The sequence below is a fragment of the Bemisia tabaci genome, chromosome 3 (genome assembly GCF_918797505.1).
Source record: "Bemisia tabaci chromosome 3, PGI_BMITA_v3".
In the NCBI taxonomy this organism is placed as follows: domain Eukaryota; kingdom Metazoa; phylum Arthropoda; class Insecta; order Hemiptera; family Aleyrodidae; genus Bemisia; species Bemisia tabaci.
Genome location: NC_092795.1, coordinates 30,763,495 through 30,787,895, shown reverse-complemented (window position 1 = coordinate 30,787,895; position 24,401 = coordinate 30,763,495). Strand labels below are relative to the sequence as shown.

The window sequence follows — 24,401 nt, the reverse complement described above, 5'->3', positions numbered from 1 at the left end:
CCAAGAAGGAGGTAAAAGCATTTCCTCCTACCCCTTCCACTGGACTCGGTTTCACTTTCAATATGTTTGAAGGAGCTACTAAGTACCAACTTGCCACCCTACTCCCCCCCCCAAAAAAAAAAAAATAATAATAATAATACTTAAAGTTTTAATCACAATTTTAAATTTTTTACTCCAATTTTAAAGTTTTAATCCCAATTTTAAATTTTTATTTCAATTTTAAAATTTTTTACTCCAATTTTAAAGTTTTAATTCCAATTTTAAATTTTTACTTCAAATTTAAATTTAAGGACTCTCCTTTGCATTGAATTGCCGGGGGAGGACTAAATATCCACCGGCCTCGAGCTGTGAATTGAGATACGAGAACACAAGAATAATAATATCTTGGTGGAAAATGTAGTTTCATTGTTTAAAAATTAAAAATAAGACATCCTGCAGGTGGTTGAAATGTACACAAATGAATTATCATACGTAAAATTTGAAACATAAGAGTAAACCATTGAATTATTGTTGTAGTACATAGCATAGCAACAGTGGCGAGGCGTGAATGATAGATTAACGATAATTCCCCATTTGAAGCTGTGGTAAAGAATCGATTATTAAGGTGTTCGCTGCGAACACCTTCTTCATCGATACTTTTCCATAGGTTTAAATGGCACATCAATCGATATATGGCAAATCACGCCACGCCTCTGCATATCAACATACCAAAATCATACAGAAACTCCAGAAGGCAACTGTTTGTTCTGCTGTTGTTTCTTTGCAGATGTGCCCAATCGAAGGCGTTTTTAGCTCGTGGTTTTTATTGAGACGTTTCCTACTGGCAGCTGAACATTGAATCGGTAATTCTCAAAAAGACTTAAGTGCTATGTAAAAGCATTCTAGGAAAAATGGTATAAACTGTTTTAGTCGACCCGTTCCAAAACCCAGAGGTCAGAGAAATGAAATAATGAGAAGATTGCAATTTAAAACCATACTGTAGTTGTTCCATCAATTCTCCTACAATTTTGTGTTTGGCCCAAGAGAGCAAATATTTACCCTTTCATTCTTGCAAATTCAAGATAACTACGCGAGAGATTCGAATCCGATCAAATCAATAAGGTGAAATGCTATGGCGCTCAATTTGTTGTGAGAATGGCTGGACTTTTAGGCCTTAAAAATGTATTTTTCCGCGTATCGTTATGCAACAAGATGCATCTCGGTACGTCTAGACAATACCGAACAACCAAAAACTCAATTTTTGGTCATTCGGCGCTTAAAGCTTGTCGAGACCTACCAGTATCATTGCAAGTCTTGGTGTCGCTTATACTAAATAAACTTGGAGGCAAATCAATGTTATTTTTTTCTATGACGCATGTCACAGTAGTTAGCCTGCAAATTCGGCATTGACGTTGGCTTCCACTCTAACAGTTCTTGTCTATGTTCTGTACGCCGATATGATTCTATGTAACTAGATTCATCTAGATGCATCTGATTCCGTGCGGATTCATAACTAGATTTATCTATATTCATTTTGAAAAATAAGATTACTGACTCGATATTTCCGTTGAAATTTTCAAAACTTAAAACTGTTCTGTGACAACCGGGCGTATTGATCGACGAACTGTAAAGCTACTTGTAGCTTTGCACGTTCGTGTCAAAAAATGTACACATCGCATCGTTAAAAAATAAGAAAAATCGCCTGAATAATGAGGTTTTAATTAATTTATTACATAATACTCGTGTATATTAAGTATCATACACAATTTAAAGCGTGAATACATGTGATCTGTGTATCACGAGACGTGAGAGATTCATTAACGGCACCTTTTCATTATATTTTTAGTTAAGTTTTGTCAAGTTTTTTAAAGTCTTGGATAAAAGTACAATTGAATTTGAAGAAATAAATATAAAAAATTGATGCTTCATATCAATGCACGGCTTCACGAACTATGGATTGAGCCATGGATGGAAGGAAATCCATACATACGTTAAGAGGCTTGGCTCTCGATCCAAACAAAAATCCGATTGAATCAAGTATTTTTTCTTGTCAAATTTTTAGAAGTATACAATCGAGATTCGAGCGAAGTTTTTTCCAGTGAACGTGAGAGAAAAATAAAAGCCAGACATATCTATCACCTTTGAAATTGTCAATGTGGGTCAACTTTTCGGTGGGAACAGCTTCAAATTATTGCTCTTGAGACGATGAAATTTGTCAACATTCTCCGGAGGTGGTCCCCCGGACCCCCATCTTTTGTATACTAGGGATATCCCAAATGATCTAGAAACTATAATTAAGGGGATCCTATGCTATGCCAACAGTGAAATTCGTAACACACCAGGAGCAACAATTAGGTTAGGATGAAGATAGTTGGTTTCTATGGCTTCTTATGGATGGGACTGTTGCTGAATACGGACTTTCATCAAATTTAGAACAAACTGTTTGAAAATCTGTGTCCAGATATGGAATTTAGGCATTCACCAAGTGAGTTTACGATGAAAATTTCAACGCTAAATCATTTATTGTAAAAACTCCCATAAGATCCCATGTATTTGAAGTTATGACGGAAATAGCAATTGACCATTTCCACTCCCCGCCCGCCTGTCGAAAGACCACTCCATGTGTGTCACGTTTTTTCGTAGGCCACCACCAATCTACAGTTTCTGTATCGTTGGATATCTCCCCCAACCTCTATTTAGATCTGGGGGAGTCCAGCAGATCCTCCTGGATGGAAATTATTTTTGCGCCCCCAAGACTACCCTTGATGAGGTGCCCTTCCCTTCCGTTCTTCTTTCTCCTTACGTATTTCGATCATGCTTAGATTTCAAGAAATGTTGTCGTGAGAAGTTAGGGAAGGCAACACCGCTGGGTTTTCACTAATAATCTGCAGGTACACGAGTATTTATCACACACATGTCGGGTTGTCGGCAGCGCTTCCTCCTGAAACTTTCCGAACATGTGCGTGCGGCCCCCGGCAGGGCTCAGCGCTGCGCACATCGGCTTCGCTGTTTGCACAATTGTCGGGCAACGAGTTAATGTATCCGACTCTGAATTTATTAAGCATATACTCATTTACGCACCATTCGAGCGAACACCTTTCGGGTCGTTCTTCACTCCCACTGTTTATTCAAAGTTTCTGTCCTCTCCTTTCTCCTCCGTTTTTTGCGCCGGTAGTTCAGCGCACCCCCGCCCCCCTCGCCCCTTTCCCCGCTGACATCCCCGCCACTTTTTAATTTTTCTCTTCCTGGTGATGATTCGGCTGCACTTGTTGTTACAACTCAAATATTTGCTCATCGGCACTGAGCTGGGACGTGTTATTACTGCTGGTTTTCCGCGCAACTGTGAGGTTGCGGCGGCACATATTACGCAGCCTCATTTCCACGACCTGAAATCTGAAAAAAAAAACGTTTTGAGGGCGCCTTCGGGGGTCTGGTTACGCGTGTCGTTGAATCGTATAATAATAGTCATATCATACAGATTAACCAGAAAATAATGGAATGGAGAATTTGTAGGTGTCTAAATTTTTTTAAATTTCATGTTTAAAATGAAATTCCTAGGAGAACTCAGCACGAGGACATCTTTGGATTCTAAATTGAGCAATTATTGGAGGAAATATGACAAAGTGACGTAATCTGCTAAAAGACATGTGTTTTAATGGGAAATGCGGTCAGATGACATCACGAAGCAACACATTTTCTCACTTTCAAATCTATTTTCCGACTATTCACCATTAAAAAAAAAAAAAAAAAAAAAAAAAAAAAAAAAAAAAAAAAAAAAAAAAAAAAAAAAAATTATGAATAATACTGCGGGCTTGGCTCATTAAAGAATCTCAGATAATGAAATGCAATTTTTTTTAGGCAAATTCTATGTCGGTCCAATTTTCAGGTCTCGATGATTGACAAAAGATAAGACGAGGATTCATAGTGCTACGCAACGTGGCATGTTCCATGTATGGGAGATTTGAGACTGCCTTATTAGGAAGGAGCACAATCATATCGTCGATTTTAATTTTTGACGTTATTTTAAATAGATACGTATAATTAATGACGGAGGACTTGGAATTTATCGTTGGAGGCCGTCCATAAATTACTTAACAGTCTACGGGATGGTGGGGTCTTTAAAATTTTATGACCGAGCGTGACATGGGGTTGGGGGATGTTAAACTCATTGTTGCGTAACAGCAGGTTACGTGCATTTCAACTTTAACTTATTTTTAAAGTTTTTTATGCTCGGTTTGTTTTATTTTATTCTTCCTTCTTGAAACACATCAGAGTCTTCTAATGAGCAAAAGTCTAATACGTCCCCCGCCCCCTTCTAAGTGAGGAAATGAGAAACATCATTGAAAAATTCCCACAGTTAAATACATTACATAAATGTTGTTTGTGAAATGCCACTTTCCAAAGAAATCGCCGGCCAAATAGCGCCCATTAATATTATAAAGTCCCCACTGTACTTCCTCTTCTCCCCGGAGGATGATGTTCAGATTTCGTACTTATCTTATTTTCAGGGATCTCTTTGACCCATTTTTTTCTATTATTTTAGGCGCATATCCGATAGAGAGCGCTTTTTGATTTCGATTTGCCTACAGAATTTTAATATACTAATGGAACTGCGTTCAAAATGGCTCAATAACAAGATGGCGGATAGGAGCCTCACATATTGAGAATGGATTTATCTGATATACCTTTATATAATGCTTCTGATATCAAAGAGCGGAGGACGATAATCGTTTTTCTTACTCAATCGATAATAAAATAACTCTACGTGGGACCTAAGACAGTGAAGTCAATCAGAGGTGAAACTTTCTAGTGACCAAACGTCCCCTATACAGTTGCTTCGGCTGAAACAAGTTAAAACACCAAAAAAAAACCCTGTGGAGGTGCTCTAGTTGAACGAGTTGAAACAATGTCCGTAAGATTAATTTAATAGAGGTAATAAGAAATGAACTACATTTTTCAATTAGAAACTATAACAGCTGATTCATCCGTAAAAACACTTATGTGCATGGGTAAACTAATTGTACACATGTTGTTTCTAAACTGATCCACAATTTGTAGCTCCTAATTGAAAAATGCAGCCCAATGAAAGAAAGATGTCCTGAAAGACGAAACTTTCGATAGACCTCAACGACGGCGCGGCGCTTTCGGTAGCAGAACACTGTATCTAGGTGATCCAAGCTGAAGCCTTAAGGCAAGCGGAGGCGGAGGCGGCATGCGGCAGCGACCTTATCAGAAGAGCGACGACCGTAAAAACGCGCGTATGATTGCACGGGTGGAAAATCGTGCAACGATCATTTCCATCCGGTTATGGTCGAATGTTAACAACGGCGCAACGCGGCGTTGTACAATTTCCTCACTAAGTCAATATTGATTACCGGCCTGACCAGGAGCCAAACGGTATAGGTATCTGAGAAGTGACAAAAAATACTGGCCCAAAGACTAATATGATTTAGTGACTACATGATACGATATAATATCGAAGTCAGTGATTCGTCAATTCAAAACAAATAATATAAGCTCACGTATAAATTGTGTATGAGTCAATTGAGCTAATATATTACAATTTAGTCATTATATGTAGGTCATAAATCAATTAAGGTCTCATTAAACACAAGAAATTCCAATTACAAACGCATTTTGCCACCATGGCACGAGGGGTGCGAATTATAGAAAAGGCGAGCTGATTATTTAAATTGATAGGGAAAACCGCGGGATCGAGAGTGTTCTCGTCTGGTGCCTTTGCAATCTTGCATGTTCAATTCATTTGCAATTTAAAACACACATCTTCGGTGAAACTGCAAAAGCACTTATCTCAGTACGCGACGTTGGAGATTTCTTGTCGCATTTTACTTTTTTGGAGGAATACTAATCAAAGTGACCCCCCGAAGTTCCGTGTGATTTTACCCTGACCTTTGGAAAAGTAGATAGATAGATAGATAGAAGTTTACTTTATTAAACCCTTCTGGGTTTATAAAGTTACAGAGATATAATAAATATGTTTTACAAAATTTTCTAAAACTTAAAATTTATAATAATTTATTGCCAGCGTATGCAAAGATGTCAATGAAGCTTTGGAAAAGTATGTCCATGGTAATATCCTCTGTAAAGATGGAAGAAGAACGGGAATGTCAGAATTCTGCGAGTGAGATACGTGACCTCTTAGTTTCATTGTTGCTGTGACGTGGGTTTTGATGCAGCTTTGGGCGTGGAGCTCATTGCAGTTCCAGCCTAGCGAGGCCATGGAAATCGCGTAGATGGGGCCTCAAATTTTTTCCCTCCATGATGGAAGCCGAGCTTTGTCGATCAAGGAGAGAGGGAAAAAGTGTCGTGCAAATAACAGACGCCAATGGGGATAGAACCTTCGTGGAAGCATCTGAAAAAATACTGAAACAGTGGAACATCGCAGCGACATTGTCAAACGTGGTTGTCAGTTTTACTGGAAAACCGCTCAATATCGAAAAGTGGGTCTACGATGACTCACATGGATTCAGTCGCGCAAAAGAACACTATCTGCACATAATTTGGATTGAGTTAAGCAAAATAATCACTTGTGCTTTGCGTTTTTTCACGATTTCATTCTTGGAGAGACAGCACCTTTAATTAGGCGAGTTAAGAGAGAAACCAAACACGCAATTTGGCCTGGAACGGCGCGACTAACCTGGAGAGAAATGTTGACGAGGATTTGAGATTAAAAGGAGCCCTCGGCGCGACGATCGGCATGTAACACATATTAGCGCCTACAAGACTGCACGAATACTTCACGCATTGCATCAAACACAGTGCGGTCATTGCGGACGGCGTGAAACGGATAGCGCCTACAAGAATGCATGAATACCTCAAGCATTGCGGCAAACACAGTCCGATCAGCGTGAGACGCATAGCGCCTACAAGACTGTCGGAATACTTCACGCATTGCGTCAAACACAGTGCGGTCTGCGAGGCGCGGCGGCGGAAGTTAAAATCATTTATCCACATTTATGCTTGTTCTTTCAAAATTTTTTCGTTAATTTCTTATGAATAGAAGGCCTTGTCCACACAGAGATAGGTTTACGAAACTTAACTTTCGCGCAAAGTCCCGTGAACTTTTGCTAGTAGTGTTGACATGGCTTTCCCAAAAAAATGTGTTCAACGCCAGTAAACGCGTCTCATGCACCCCTTCCCCGCTGGCACGTTCACTTGATGGTTTTCATTGATGTTTCAAAACGAATGAGAGGGGGGCGGCAAAATACTAGCGGCCCATGGGCGGCAAGTAGGTAAATCCGGCTTTGGTATATCATCCATGTTTTAAGTCGAGGAACCAGCGCAAGTGCTCGAGTAACCAACGCTATTACTGATTGGTAAATCTGTGGTGGAAGAAACCACAGCACGTACTTTCGAGGTAGATTTACGGCATACTGCACGCTGTTTTTTGAAGGGGGATTTTTCTTTTAATATTGTGCGCATTAACTAAACACTCCAATAAATGTCACTGTTCTTTGTTAATCTGTGGGTGACTCTGAAACATCAAAACGCGATTTTTTGACTGGATATAGCGCAACTGACCCATTAACGTCATTTCTTAGAATGTTTACAAATTTTCCCTCATACTCGTATTATGCAGACAATTCTATCGAATTCGAAAAGTTTAGATTTAAAGAAAAAACGCTCAGTTTTCTAAGTAACTTAACTTCTTTTTTTCCCGCGCACTGTCTCTTAGCGTGGTACCAGTTTCTAATTGTATCAGCGAATAACACTATATTGTCCGATTTCGGAGCCGACTGTTGTGTTTTATCTCCTCCTCGTCGGTACCGACCCGGTGTCCACCAACTTCCGATTTGAGTCGAGGGAAAAGGTGAAATTCACCTTGGGCCAAGGTCAAAAAATAAAGTGGATGTAAGAAAATGTACCAATTGAAAGTTTTCAACAAGTCTAGAGGGACTTTCGCCAGATGAGGGCTGGATTTGTCTTGCAGAAGCCGAATTTTTCGGCTTAAAAGCCAAGTAAATTTCCTTTTGATCCAAGTTCTGACCTTTTCAAAGACTTTACAGTACTTTTCTGGCTTCATTATCACACCATGTGGCAGATAGTCACCCGGCAACACCTCTTTGGCATTCCACTTGACGGTTGACATAATTTTGCGACCTAATAATTCCACCTTTGCAGGAAAAAAAACCCGACCCGCGGTGAGAGGGGATGAGTGCAGAAATAGTTAGATATTCCGGCGAGCCCTGAGTTTAAAAAAAAAAAAAAAAAAAAAAAAAAAAAAAAAAAAAAAATTAGCTCGTTTTAAAGATGAAGGTTTGGCTAATAAAATATTTTTTACATACTTGGTCTGTCTATGAAATTTGCCGAACAAAAAAATAGCAAGACTTACTTATCGGGAGACCCTTATACCTTCTTTGTCCATTGCAACCATTCACCTCCGCACCAATAGGATCGCTTCATTTTCTCTTCGTACTCTTTGTCGATATTTTTGTCTATCAATTTCAATAATCAGCCCGCTAAAAAATATTCCTCCAAGCGCCAGAGTACTTCTCTTCCTTGGGATGTTTTAGCGGCTTTCATCAGAGCTTACCGGATATCGTCACCTTCCAGTCAAAGTATCACAAGCGCTATACGTTTCAAAATTTTTGTTGCCATTCTATTCTTTTACAGAGAAATTGTTGAACAAAGCTGTTCGAAAATTTCACTGAATTTTCTTTATGCTCCTGATAGAATTCAGTGAAATTTTTAAACCGATCCAACCAACAATTTCTCTGTAAAAAAGTACAATTGCGGCGGAAATTTTGAAACGCCGCATGGCGTTTGTGATACTTTGGACGGAGGGTGTCGATATTATGCTAAACTTTTTGACGTGAGTTTCTTTCAACAACCGCGACGTCTATTGAAGGGAACCTTAATGATCAATAATAAAGAACGAAAAAACTTCTTTAATTCAGAAAGGAAATCCCTATTTCCCTATGACTGTCTCTTTCCAAGAATAGGTAAAGTAGGTATTTCAAATTGAGTTTACGGCCCCTCTTTATGATGTCTAATTATTCGCGGCTCGCTATGAACCGCGGCACATTTGATTTCATCTTCTCAATCACCTCAGATAATCCAGTTTCTACATTTTTTAGCTGGCGAAGCAGCTAATACTAAAAATTGCAACATTTTTAGAAGGATCAGCAACAAATTTGATGGTGTGTCATGAAATCTGGCATTGAGGCTGAGGTGAGTAATTCGAGTCCTTGCCACGAATAATAAATTGCGTGCCGCCGCCATAGCGGTGTGATGAGCTATCAACACACGCTCCATTTCACCGACTTTTTTTTATGTGCCTGGAGTTCGATGTCTGTTGGAAAAAGCGCTTCATGACTGAAATGTGCATCTCTGAAAGTTTGTCGAAGTTTTGCGTCACTCCTTGCGGATGCGATCTGTCGTCCACGGATGATTCAAGTGACTGGTTCGGGGTATGCAACATTTGAGTCGGGTCTATGCAAACATTTTGCAACAATCTTGCCAAATCCTTCCACTCGCTACTTTTAGAATTTGAGATGGGTATTACTGCGAGGTTTTTTGGAGGTATAAACGAAGGGCTTGGAGAACAAGGTACATAAGTGAGGTTTTTGCGATTTTGAGAAATGCATGTTTAAAGTCTCAAAATTACATGGAGCCTTATGGTGGCAAGAAAGTGCAAACTCACACTTCGATGCTTAAAAATTAGATTTTACGACTGGATTTTCACAAAATATGTTTTAAGACAAAGTAGTTTTAGTTGAAATGACTGATATCTCATTTTTGTCAGAAACTGCACCTATGCGCCCAGTCATCGAAGCCCCTAAATTAAATTTTTCGATGATTTTCAATGAGTTTAGATTGATTTTAGTCTTAGATTGGTTGGAGATTATGCTATCGGAAACATGATTTCTATAACTTTTGGCGATAAACATTTTTTCGAGACGCCATTATAAGAACAGGTTTGCCGTAAAGCGGGACAATGCCTCAATTTTGTCCATAATTATCATGTTTTCTTCAGTCATCTGACACCTCGAATATTATAACACAATGTATAACACTATACACACGCATTTACATTACATCAGAGAAAACCGTCCTTGACGTGTCATTTGAACTTTTCAGGAAAGAAAAACAACACGATTTCAAATTTGTAACGCCAAAACAAGTTGGAACTACGTCAGAGAGCAGAGCTATCGTAGCCAAATGGTGCTAAAATGAATTTTGAGAATATCAGTTGTAAAATTGAATTTTACATGAAGTATCTCGTGAAGATGAAAACTGCATAATAAAACGAATTTTCAGCAATATAATTTTTCCCCTTTATTTAAACCAATAAACAAGGGGGCCAATCATGGGATATCTCGTAGCTCTTAAAGCGTTCCCAAAAATTACGGTGAAAATGTATGGCGCAATGAATATTGATCGCATTTTTGAAGAGGATTCCAATTGTCACAATTCAACCAACAACGCCGAAAATCTTTGGCTTGCGCGAATTGTTAAGGAACACTGTTTCAAGTTTGATAGCTTCCACCCTATCACGAAGCACTTGTGGAAAAACCCATATTCCGTGATGATTCATGTACCTACTTTTATAGAAAACAGTCCCTTCAAACTCCCTATCGTCTGCGTGTACACAATGGAAAAAAACAACATTGGATCTACAGGCCAGACTCTTGAAAAAATTGACAAGAAAAAGTACTCTTGATTCAATTAGATTTAAGCTTAAATCAAAAGGAAATTCGCTCAAATTAAGAGGCTTGGTTCTTGATTTAAGCTTAGATCTGATTGAATCAAGAGTATTATTTTCTTGTCGATGTTTTTAAGAGTCTGTACTCCAGATCCAATGTGTTTTTTTTTTCAGTGCAGGGTCCGTCATCGTCGGACCTTAATAAGATCCTTGTAGCCTAAGATCATTGAGTCAATCAGAAACGCATTCCGCCCAAAAGCGGGCTGATTGTTGAAATTGATAGACAAAGCCATAGAAAAAAGAAGAAAATGGAGGGATCCTGTCGATGGAACCGGGTGGTGGCAACGGACAAAGAAAGTAAGTAATAGATCAACTAACTGCAACTCACGAGAGACCCTATAATCACTCCATTAGCTATGTAACAACCCGTTTCAACCAATGGGATGTCTCCATTCTCTCTTCGTCATCTTGATCTATAATTTTGTCCATCGATTTTAACAATCAGCCCGCATATGTGTAGGAATCCTCTGGTTAAAGTTTTCAAATTCATAAAAATTATCCCAAGTGGATCGCAATTAGCATAAAGGAACCAACACATTTACAGTTTTGTAAAAATGTTGCCTCTTTATAATTATCTAGGAAATCTCCCGAAGTAGCAATTTTTTGCCCCCACCAAAAAATTGTTATTTTAAAGGAAATTAATTTTTTAAATTTTAAAACTGTACATATATCAAGTATTTTTAAAAGAAAAGAAGAAGTTGCACGATTTTGAAAACACTGTAATCGCACTGGTTCCTTATAGCTAGAGCCGATCCAAGTATGAGCCAAGCCGCCGTGAAACCTCGTGGCAATTAGTAAACAAGGAAGGTAGCTGTCACGGAGAAATGCACACGCCCCAAAATATCACCAAAATCGAAACGGGAGCCTAATTCAATTACGAGCCCTTTTGTCTTACAATTCATGCACACGGTGCAAGTGAGTCGATGTGGGTGGGAGGGGGGGGGGGGGGTGGCCGATGACAGCTTGCGCGGGAAAAGCGTTGGGAAGGGTGTCGTCTGTCCCCGGGCACGGCCGCGAAGTGCCGCCGTGGAGGGGGCCCCTTCACGATTGCCGGGTATAGCATCTCGCCACTCCGTGTCTGCTACTCCAGTTATTGCCCACGTACCCGCTAAGTTATCCACCACCAGAATTTTATTGTGATCAGTTATTTCGCGCTTATGACTCCGTCTGTGCTCTCCGGAGATCCCTCGCGACTTCCTGCCGGGCTGTGTTTCTCCGTCGCGTCTGTTCCCAGTGTTTCGGCAGGAACTTTACCATGTTATACCGCCCTCGCAAATATCGCACGAGGACTTAGAGTTTCCTGATTTCGAATTTTCATTCTCTAGGCAATCCGACACATTTTTTGCTTCACCTCTAACTTCTCGATTCGTCTGCAGTCTTTGGGGTAAAAATAGTGAAACTGTAATATTCCGGATCTCGGTTGGTGACGTTGCAGGGCAGTGTTCGAAACTCACCTTGGAGTTTCAGGAGCTATGTGGCGCATCACGCTCGATTTTTAGGGGCCATTGAAGATTTTTTAGGGGCCAAATTGACTTTTTGCCTATGTATCACGGCGCACTTAGTGACAAGTTAGACGCAAGATGTTTTAGTTACAGAACCAGTAGCTGTTACTTGGGGGAAATTTCGAAAAATCACCGAACAGAAAAACTATGATTTTTTTTGGGGGGGGAGGGGCAATTTTTAGGGGCCACGATGGCGCAGAGCCTTCATTTTTTAGGCGCCATGACCGACTTCTTAGGCGCATTTGGCGCGTTGGCGCCTGTGAGTTTCGAACACTGGTGCAGGGTTCCGGTTCCCGTCACATTCTGCCTTCTGAAGGCTTCACGCTGAACTTTATCACTGAACAAAACTTTCAAGTGGTATTTCTGTGCCATTACAAGAATTGTTTTGAAAATGTTATACAAACATGCGTCTACCAATACTTACTAAACGTGAATGTAATAGGAGCAGTTTACTTAATTATTTGATTAAATTAGGGGATGCGTGCTTCATTTGAACATAAATACATTAAGTAAAAAGCTATCCTTGATAACTACTCTAAATTTTAATATTAGCAAAAAGTACTTTGACTCCGCGCCACTATACTTGATCAAATCTGGACCGGAAGTTATCTCGTGTTTTTGAAGAAAAACGTCACACAATTATTGCTGACACGTATTTATTCCTGTAATTTCAAAACGATATTTTGTCTTTCGCATCAAGCGTCCTTGCGGGTGGATTTGATCACTTGGCGGTAATCTTTGTCCTCGCCGGCCGTATTAGATAGGAAGTACATAGGGAAAAAATGTCGGCCAGTAGACATATTACTTGAGTTTTTATATAATAAAAGTGGATCTGTTAAAGAGTGTATTGCGTTTTAAATATTTCAGAGAGAGAAATTGTGTCACCTGATCCAAAAGCTCCTAACCATCTCATTCTATTCTGAGAGATTTATTAATTCTTTCAGTACATCAAAAAGCTGAGGAAAAATATACAACGCACCTGTGTGGTGTATTAAAGTAAAACTTTTCTAAATCTTAAAATCGCCCCAAGCTTAAGCATGTAGGGAATTCCGCTGAAGTTGGAATCCTGTCTGTAAACGTTCATAGATGACGAAATAAATAATTGTCTCTCACATAGAATAATTCTTTCACTACATCCTTTCCTCGTTCAATCCTTATTACTTTTGGAATCGTATGATATCATCTTCCCTTCCTCATGAAAAAGGTTTTGATTTCCTATTTTTTAAATGAATTTGTGCACGAGATGAAGCTCCTGGAACAAGTGTGCTTGGAAATAGTGCGGCAATGCAATTTCTCATACCTTGAGCTAAATGAATAAATTGTTTTTTATGATTAATTTGTTCGTTCGGCTCGAGTTATTAGGTTTGCAATGACTTTATGACAACTTTAAAATTACCTACATTTTATTCTGCTATCGGTTGGTAACTTCATCGCTAACTTTAACTGGTGGTGGCAACATTGGCGGAATACATGCACGAGGCTTCCCAATCTCTGAGAAAGCGGGCACAGAACTCACGGTATCAGATATTAGATATTGAGGTAAGTTTAAGTTTACTCTTGAATGTGACTGTCTCGGAAAAGGGGCCCTAGTACACGATGGCAAAATTGTCAGCAGAATTATATTCCTCAAGTTTAGTAGAAAAGTGGAATTTTCAGTTTTCCATACAAAACTCCAAAATGACCTGCAGAATAAGTTATGCCAGCTGGTTAGGTTTTTTTTTGCGTCGATAGAGCCTGTAAAGTTTTATTATGGTTCGGTAATCTCGTGTCCATAGCATGATAGATTTAAAATAAATTTCACTCCAAACTACGTTTTTTTTCAACTGTGAAGTTAGACCATCGTATTTGGTTTGACATTTTTTAGCGTTCTTGTCCCAAAACATCTATAAAAGAGTTACCTGCGTTTTGATAACCATAACTCATCTTTAAGTATCTTAAGATTAAGGCTCTCTCTCCGTGGACATCCATAATTTGGAGGCTTCACTTCAGATTAATATTCTTTATCTGATTGAGTTCAACAACAGTTACCCTTTATTTTTATTTATTTATTTATTTATCTATCTATTTATTTATTTATTTATCTATTTATTTTTTTTATTTTTTATTTTTCATTTTTTATTTTTAAGTTACCTGTTTTCGCCACCGTGTTTTAAGCAACGTATAGGCAATTACAGCACCGACAACACAACGCGTCTCAATCGACAAGTCTCGTTGTTATTTCTACAATTAATTCAAATAATTCTAACAAATACTCGATCTATGATGGGAAGTTACTGGGTATTGTGTAGGGCATTGTCTCGCGTTCGGAAATCTAGTATCAGCATGAGATTCTGTAAGGTTCACGCAAGTGCGGAAGTGAGTTATTACACGCATACCCACACCGTCTGATAAATATGTTCATTGGGACGACTGTACGGATAATTCGATGTTTTGCCGGCTGGCAAATAGGTATGTGGATTCTATTCCATGCCACCGAAATGCTAAGTGAACGACGTCGGACAAAAAGACCAGTCTGTAATGCGACTTATCAATTGACAATACACAACTGAAACACACATTTAAGTGCGTTTAAGGGTTCGACTTCCTCTAATCTATCCGGCTAATATATTTATTTTTTTATTTTGCTTTTCATGTTTCATAAATAACTGTAACCGGCCGTGGGAGAAGGGACCTCAGTAAACACACATAGACACAGGGCTGCAGTGACCTCTTAGTAAAATACCTTTACCAGACGGGGAAAGGATTGCATCAACGTCAGTTCGCCTTCAATTTCAGTGTAAGCAACACGAGCTCCTACATGGTCGAATATAGGTGGTATATCCTCAAAAATGACACGCTCACCCGGAACACACTCAAATAGGATGTATTTAAATAAAAAGGAACTGTATCGACGGTATAAGTCGGCAATCACATAACTCGGTTTGTGACGCCACACTTTATTTTTTAAACGGAAAACTGCTCAACGGCAATTCTCCAAAACTGCCGTGATTTTTCTTCTCTGTGCGAAGACAATTCTGCAAAAAATTCAAGGGATGATGTCGATTTGTTCTTCTTTAAAAAAATAACATTGAGGCGGAGATTTTCAGACACCGCAAACGAGATAGGTATGTGATTGCAGACCTACGCCGTCGATATGCATTCTGACATGAGCCCTGAGATTCCATAGGGATTCATGTATGAGAGGGCTCAATTCACACTAATTACATAAGTATATTGAAAGGCACTCGTCACCTGGGGGTGACGTTAAATAGTTGGCATAAATGTCTTGCGAAATACTTGAATTTCCCTAGAGGTGAGGTGTGTAGTGTGGGTTCCGAAAAGGGATCCTTTGGTTTGTTCCGCAGGACAAAGTAACTGCAAACTGCAATGCATCGTCGTCATGGTAACCGTTCAGTAAACAAGGGCCACGCACCACGCTTGTGTTTTTATTCGGTAAATCCAGTGATAGGGAACTTTTCACCATGACGGAGGTTATGTTCGAACGAGAGAGGAGGGTTTTTGAAGCCTACGCTAAGCAGGAGATAGAACTCGAGACTAAATTGAATCAGCTGTGAGTACTAAATAGTGCATTTTCTTTCAAATTTGTGATAATCTTGAGGAATGAGTCCGTTGCACGCAAGAGATATACCTAAAGGAATGACAAGCTCCAGGTAAAACCACTCGAAAATCTCGATGGGCGCATGAAAAAAGTCAAATCCACTCCTTAGTGTGCCATTACGTAGTTTTTAAAACGATTTATCGAGTTTTCATGCGTCCGTGGATATAGTTTTTCGTACAGTTGCTGGCTTTCGTGGATAAATCAGGTTAACCGACAGAGTGATACGACAAGACTACCTTGTATAAATAAACAAACAATCTCGTCAACTTGCCTTGCAAATTATTTAGATTTAGATAGAGCTTTTTATTTTGCAAAACAGGAATATAAAGGAAATAAAAGATTGAAAAAAGCGTTTCAGTGTTACGTCACAGTTTGAGGTACGTCGCATTTTTTGTCCAGGTGCCGTGGAAAAGTTGGAAATGGCATATTCTTGTTGAAATGGGTGCGGTGATCACAACGCTGAAGGCCATCTCGGTCACACAGTAGGAGAGGGTATTATGACGTCATCATGGCACACGTACAATGTAATTTCAAAAGGGTCCTACGTCCCCCTCGCCCTTTCACATTTCTTTGGGAAAGCCAAAAAAAGAAGCGAGAGGAGCTTTTTGGCAAATTACGAAAAAGATTATATCTGTCCGCAGCTTATTCTGCTCATATTTTACGCAAACATTTTTTTTTTCAAAAATTACCTAATTTTTTTATCACTTATTATTAATCCGCTTCGCACTTTTTGACCTTATGATACGCGGAGTGCCACTGATTTTTGTGACCCCTATGCCCCTCTTGCTTGCTCTTTCTTGATACTTGTGACTGTTTCATTCTTTTGTTTCTTTCTAGATACAACAAGCACCATAACATTAATTTTGAATCGAAGCAGAAGGCTTCCAATAATCATAAGGATAAATATGCCTACCAAAAAAGGAACGAATTATTCTTGAAGGTAAGAAACTAAAGAATATTTTAACATTCACTCCCTGACTAGATCCCTCTCTACTCTAATCTGTTGCAGTGCAAACTGGCACGTATCCGTGATCAACTTTGATCAAGGAAGCGTTGCCTTGAAAATCATTCAAAAAATCAAAAAATCTAAAATGAACGGATTTGTTCATTTGCATTCCTGCAGAACGCACTCCACCAAGATTATATCCTTGTAATTTGTCTTCTAAAAATATACCTTTCCTTTCATTAATACAAAGAAGTCACGATTTGAGTAATCCCATAGAGTCAGTGGCGATTTTAATTTGAAAGTTGGACACACTGTTTATGTTGAATTTAAATCCATTAAAAATATAAATTTAGGTGAGGCAATCTGCTAGATTGTTTTACCTACTGTTAAATGAATGGATCGGGTGGGGATATCATTGCAAACTCTCAAGAATCGCCACTGCATTAAGTGCACTCAATGCACCGGTGCTTAAGATACATGAAAATTTTTGCAATTTTGAGAGAGCGGTTCCAAAGTTAAAACATTCAAGGGACTTTGCGTCCCAGAAAGACTTGAACCTGTGTTAGGAACATTTGGAAATTCCGATTTCAAATTTCACTTTCACATGCGATTTTAAAACAATACAAACAACCCCCATTTTGAGTAATTAGCATCAGCTATTCAACCTTTTAAAAGTCAATTAACACATTCATGCATCGGGCTCGACCTTCATACTGAGAAAAAAAGTTGGGTCATATACGGACTCTCTCTGCAAGATAAAGTCCTTTTGAAATTTTTTTGTAAAACTTTTTCTTACCGATTTTTCCTAAGACTTGTCGATTGTACACTACAGCTGTTTCGGGTTTTCACCCATCGTCAGGTGTTTTAAAAATATAAAAACTAAAATTTTTTACGGTACGTTTTCGCGATCGCGTGTTGTTCGATGTCCGCGTCCGCGTTCGCGTTCGTGGCGAGACTGATAACCCTGGCATTCTTCCTCACTCCCTGTTATCACGTAGTAGTCCATCAAGGTGGGAGGGGTAATCACTGTTGTTATGGTACTTTCTGTCTGAGAATTAAGGATGGCTTTGGTCTTAAATCTATCTATTTCGAGTTGTTCACAAACGTTCATTTTTTTGCCCTTTTTGCATTTTCTCATCACCTTTACTTCACATTTTTCAAGAGGATGTTTTGAATCAATTAGATGGTCAGACAGAGATGAGTGGCCGTATTTCTTGTTTTTGGCATGGTTTAGATGTTCTTTGGTCCTTGTTTTAATACTTCTGCCCGTTTGTCCTATATATAGAGAGCCACATTCACATGTTATTCTGTAGATACCACTCTGTTCTAAGCTGTCTTGGTTCTCATTTATTTTGCCAGTATTTATGAGAAAGCCACCTAGATTTTTGTCGTTGTTGAAGGTCACGTTATATTCACTTTTTACAAGTTGTGTTATAGACTGGGATAATTTTTCTACGTATGGGATTGATATCCATTTTTTATTTCTATCAGGTACTATGTTGTACAGTCTCTGGTCTATGCGTTTTGACTTTTTCTTCATTAGGATTTTCAGGATGTCTTCCTTCTTGTATCCATTATTAATTGCAATTTCTAATATGGTGTTCAGTTCTTTATTGTAATCTTGTTTTGACAGAGGAACGTTGATAAGTCTATTAAGGAAACTGTGGAATCCTGCCATCTTCTGTTGCCAACTATGGTATGAGTTTTCTGGTATTATTGCATCAGTGTAGCAAGGTTTGCGGTATATGCTGAATTTAAGTTTGTTGTTCTTGATTTGAATGGTTAAATCGAGGTAGTTCAACTTCTTGCCACCAAACTCTAGTTTAAACTTGATTTTTGGGTGTAAGTTATTGAGCTCCTTCACAAACTGTTCAGCTTCTCTCTCAGAACCTAACCATATGCCAAAGGAGTCGTCTACCAGTCTGAAATATTTGAAAATTCTGTTTCTCCATTTCTCTAACGTGACTATTTTATGGTCTATATCATCCATAAATACTTCAGCCATCAGGGGGGAGATGGGCGCTCCCATAGGTAGTCCTTCTTTCAGTTTGAAGGTTGTTTGGTTGTATTCAAAATAGTTATTAGTGGTGGTATACTGGAGGAGTTTACAGAATTCTGATATTTCTTTTCTGGAAAACTTTGAGTGTGTCTCTAGGATGTTTTTAGTTTGTAGCACGGCTGTGCCCCCGTCTACATTATTGAATAGGTTCTCTACATCTAAGGATATTAATTTTGCATTGTTAGGCAGGCGTACCTTCTTGAGCTTTTCTGTTAATTCTGTTGAATTTTTTATTGAGTATTCTGCCTTCCATTGGGTGTGTTTCTTAAACAGTGAGATTAAAAATTTTTCTAATTTATAAGTGACTGATCCTTTGGTTGAGACTACTGGTCTTATGGGTACGTCTCTAATGTCCATAGATTCTGAGGCTTTATGTATTTTGACATAACCCTTAAGGACGGGGATTCTAGGGTTCATCTCAATCAATAATTTAGGGTGTTCAGTAAGTTCTTTACAACTATCAACTAGTTTTCTAAAATGATTATTTTGGGTTGGGACAGGGTTCTTTTTGCATTCCTCAATTTCATTGTTATCTAAAAAGTCCTTCACTTTTTGATTGTATTCACACTCTTTCAAGATTACTAAAGAGTTGCATTTGTCTGCTTTGCTGACTATTAAATTATCATTTTTGATCTTTGTTTTTATAGTTTTTATGGTTTGTATTACATTTCTACTACTTAAGCTGTCTCCAATGGTTTCTTGGAGGTAGGTCTCGACTTTGTGGCTCACATTATAGATGGTTGATTTACTATTTACCTTGCTGTTGACATCTATCATAAGATCAATCAGTCTATCTTCAACTTTCTTAGGGGGGGGGCAGTACTTTATGCCTTGGTTAAGGAGTTCTAATTCTCTGTCTGTGAATATTGTGTCCGTAAGGTTGACAATTTTTGGGCCAAAGGAACTACATTTCTGCTTTTTATTTTTACTTAGTAATTTTTCGAATTTATTATCTTGTTTCAATTTTTTCTTGAATGCTACGTGGCTGACTTCCTCATGCACAGAATCTAAAAAGGTGTTAAGTTCGACACAGTGAAGTTTATGTAGGGTTTCGAGGTGTAACCACATGAGTTGTTTATACATCCTTTCTCGCTGGGAGTATTTTAGATTAATCTCAGATCTTAAAGTCAGTAACATGAGCTTACCTTTCAGGTTATCATCACCTTTAAAATTTCTGAACTTGTCACTGATGAATGTAGGGAAAACGCCATTCCTCTTGCATTTTGTGTTGAATTGAATGTCTAGTGACAGTTTCTTTGTTTTCAATTTTAGTTTTTTATACATTTTCAGTTGTTTCCCAAACTCGTACTTCGGGAATTTCCAGATCCAGTTGTTATCACTTCCATGATAGTTGTAAAGAACTTACTGAACACCCTAAATTATTGATTGAGATGAACCCTAGAATCCCCGTCCTTAAGGGTTATGTCAAAATACATAAAGCCTCAGAATCTATGGACATTAGAGACGTACCCATAAGACCAGTAGTCTCAACCAAAGGATCAGTCACTTATAAATTAGAAAAATTTTTAATCTCACTGTTTAAGAAACACACCCAATGGAAGGCAGAATACTCAATAAAAAATTCAACAGAATTAACAGAAAAGCTCAAGAAGGTACGCCTGCCTAACAATGCAAAATTAATATCCTTAGATGTAGAGAACCTATTCAATAATGTAGACGGGGGCACAGCCGTGCTACAAACTAAAAACATCCTAGAGACACACTCAAAGTTTTCCAGAAAAGAAATATCAGAATTCTGTAAACTCCTCCAGTATACCACCACTAATAACTATTTTGAATACAACCAAACAACCTTCAAACTGAAAGAAGGACTACCTATGGGAGCGCCCATCTCCCCCCTGATGGCTGAAGTATTTATGGATGATATAGACCATAAAATAGTCACGTTAGAGAAATGGAGAAACAGAATTTTCAAATATTTCAGACTGGTAGACGACTCCTTTGGCATATGGTTAGGTTCTGAGAGAGAAGCTGAACAGTTTGTGAAGGAGCTCAATAACTTACACCCAAAAATCAAGTTTAAACTAGAGTTTGGTGGCAAGAAGTTGAACTACCTCGATTTAACCATTCAAATCAAGAACAACAAACTTAAATTCAGCATATACCGCAAACCTTGCTACACTGATGCAATAATACCAGAAAACTCATACCATAGTTGGCAACAGAAGATGGCAGGATTCCACAGTTTCCTTAATAGACTTATCAACGTTCCTCTGTCAAAACAAGATTACAATAAAGAACTGAACACCATATTAGAAATTGCAATTAATAATGGATACAAGAAGGAAGACATCCTGAAAATCCTAATGAAGAAAAAGTCAAAACGCATAGACCAGAGACTGTACAACATAGTACCTGATAGAAATAAAAAATGGATATCAATCCCATACGTAGAAAAATTATCCCAGTCTATAACACAACTTGTAAAAAGTGAATATAACGTGACCTTCAACAACGACAAAAATCTAGGTGGCTTTCTCATAAATACTGGCAAAATAAATGAGAACCAAGACAGCTTAGAACAGAGTGGTATCTACAGAATAACATGTGAATGTGGCTCTCTATATATAGGACAAACGGGCAGAAGTATTAAAACAAGGACCAAAGAACATCTAAACCATGCCAAAAACAAGAAATACGGCCACTCATCTCTGTCTGACCATCTAATTGATTCAAAACATCCTCTTGAAAAATGTGAAGTAAAGGTGATGAGAAAATGCAAAAAGGGCAAAAAAATGAACGTTTGTGAACAACTCGAAATAGATAGATTTAAGACCAAACCCATCCTTAATTCTCAGACAGAAAGTACCATAACAACAGTGATTACCCCTCCCACCTTGATGGACTACTACGTGATAACAGGGAGTGAGGAAGAATGCCAGGGTTATCAGTCTCGCCACGAACGCGAACGCGGACGCGGACATCGAACAACACGCGATCGCGAAAACGTACCGTAAAAAATTTTAGTTTTTATATTTTTAAAACACCTGACGATGGGTGAAAACCCGAAACAGCTGTAGTGTACAATCGACAAGTCTTAGGAAAAATCGGTAAGAAAAGTTTTACAAAAAAATTTCAATATTAAAGTATGGCCGATAAAGTCAACAAGCGAAGTGATAAAGTCCTTTTATTTGGAAACTGCAAATTATCCATTAAAAGTAAAATGCAGACGAATGGTGCACATTGTTACTTGTAAACCGTTCTCTTTTACTTTACAGAGCTTGGAAATTGCCACTGCCAAATTGAGGACACAGTTCTACTTCTGCCCTACAGAGAGATGCCTGGAGAAAGCGAAGAGGAAGTACATAAGTAGTCTTCAGGTCTAGTTTATTCAAAAAGGAACCACGAAGACTGATGAGAACAATAACACTTTTCTATGATTTCAGAACCTTGAAAGAACATTCATCCTGCAAATATCCTGTAAAGTGAAAGTGTGAGCCAAATAAATCGGCATCGTTTTTGAAAAATTGTGATTTTTATTCAAGCAAATTCAACTTTTTTTTCAAGCTCATTCAACATTTATCTACAAAAATGCTTACAGTAATATTGATCCGTTCCCGTTTTACTGATACGAAAACTTAACATAAAAGCGAAAGTTCTGAAATGTTTCATTATAGATTGACGTTTTTCATTTATTCAATCTTTATGATCTGTTCATGTGCAAGCCTGATTATTCCAGTGCCAACAGAGCTCATACGAAGAAATTGCACCTGAGAAGGCATGAACAAGATGATAAAACCTATTTTAGTGATACCAACGCTCATTTGACAATTTTTGCATATTACGAATCGCCCAAACTTGAGACAAACTGCTTAGGGTACCTTGAAATGAGAAAATATTATAAGCCCTCCTAAGACTTTCTAGGCTCGAAATTACCATAGCGTCAAAATATTGCTCTTCAAAAATTTAAAATTCCGACCTTCATATTCTCAACCGTGGAAACTGGCATGAGATTGAGAATTTTATCATCCATAACCATGACCATCCTCGAATGCGGAATTTTGAATTTGTTTAAACTACGATACGTACATTGACACTCACTGGGAGTTTTTTTAAATATCAACCTGAGAGAGTTTAAAAAGCGCTATGAATGCAACTAGGCATAGATCGCCCGACCTGTTCCGACGAAACGCGTAGGATCCATTATTAATAGCGCGTTTTGAATTTTCTGAGATCTAAATTCTAAAAATTTCCATATGAGTAAAAATATCGCAGTTAAAAAAATTCAAACGCGCTCGAGATGTTCATCAGAAGATACTGCCGACAAAGCATGGATATCCTGTCCTGTTCGGACTAGTTACAAACGCTCCATTATTGAAAGCTCGTCTTGAATTTTCTGAGATGAAAATTTTAAAAATTTCTATAGGTGTCAAAATATCGCAGTTAAAAAATCTCAAAATTCTGCGCTTGAGATGGTCATCATGGATTTACAAACGGGCATGGTTATACCTATACCATCCTCAAGGCTTCATCATTTACACTGCGTTTTTAGCATTCTCGGATCGAAGTTGAAGAATATCGAGTATTAAAGAACTCAAAATTGAAAGTTAAAAGTTGAACAGTTAAAAACGTGCTCTCAATAATGGAGCATGTGTGACTGGTTGGAACAGAACGGGATATCTATGGCCAATTTCCTGGATGATTATCTCGAATGAGGAATTTTGAGTTTTTTGAACCACGATATTTTGATACCCATGGGGAATATTTGAACTTGAAAAAGTTAAAAACGTCGTATACATTATTCATAGCGCTTTTTTAACTTTCTCGGGTCGAAATTGAAAATATTCCCCATGGGTGTCGATGTATCGTATTTCAAAAAACTCAAAATTTCGCATTCAAGATGGTATAACCCGGGGAAATGAGCAACAAGGCTTGGATATACCGTCCTGTTCCGATCAGTCGCAATAGATCCATTATTTTTAGCGCATTTTAACATTCTTAGATTGTTATTTGAAAAATTCTCAATGGGTGTCAAAGAAACTTAAAATTCCGTACTCGAGATGGTCATCCGGGGAAAGTGGCAGCAATAAGGCATGGATATCCCGTCCTACTCAAACCAGTCGCAAACGCCCCATTATTACATATATTTTCAGTGCGTTTGCAACTTTCATGGATCAAAATAGCTGAAAATTGGAGGAAAATACACGTAGACCAAAGAAAAGGTAAGAACATTCACGATACAGCGAAGAGAAAGTGAATGACTCATTTCCAGGGCATAAGGTCTGGATACACGATCAAACTCCGAACAAATTGTGATCAAAGTAGACCACTTGATGACTGGTGGTCACCATGCAACAGTCCTCTTTGATCAAAATTTGACGGGTCAAATTTTGATCAGAATGGAGTGCCACCATTCATCATTCCCTGCCACAGGAAACATTACTGCCAAGTTTTCATTTAAAAGTAAGCAAATTAATGATTTTAAGACTGATGACTCCCGACACTTTGATGGTAAATGGTTCGGGAATTTGATCGTGTGTAGAGACCTTAAGGAACAGTACCGCCTGTCAGACAATTTGGGCAAAAATAAGTTAGCGCTTTGCCGCATTCTTCGGTTTAAAATACGCAAG

The 24,401-nt window shown here is 38.4% G+C and overlaps 1 protein-coding gene across 2 annotated transcripts; it reads left to right on the top strand.

The window, feature by feature from the left end:
* Positions 1-12,394: 12,394 nt before the first annotated feature.
* On the top strand, positions 12,395-22,298 carry LOC140224234 (uncharacterized). Of its 2 annotated transcripts, XM_072298152.1 has the most exons (4): positions 12,395-13,746; positions 15,552-15,757; positions 16,643-16,745; positions 22,050-22,294. In XM_072298152.1, exons 2-4 carry the CDS (start codon positions 15,669-15,671, stop codon positions 22,155-22,157), a joined length of 300 nt encoding a protein of 99 aa, XP_072154253.1. In that variant the 5' UTR covers positions 12,395-13,746; positions 15,552-15,668; the 3' UTR covers positions 22,158-22,294. The 2 variants fall into 2 exon arrangements, with proteins under 2 accessions (XP_072154253.1, XP_072154254.1); XM_072298153.1 differs by lacking the exon at positions 12,395-13,746 and having other exon boundaries at positions 15,017-15,857; positions 22,050-22,298.
* The last annotated feature ends 2,103 nt before the right edge of the window (positions 22,299-24,401 follow it).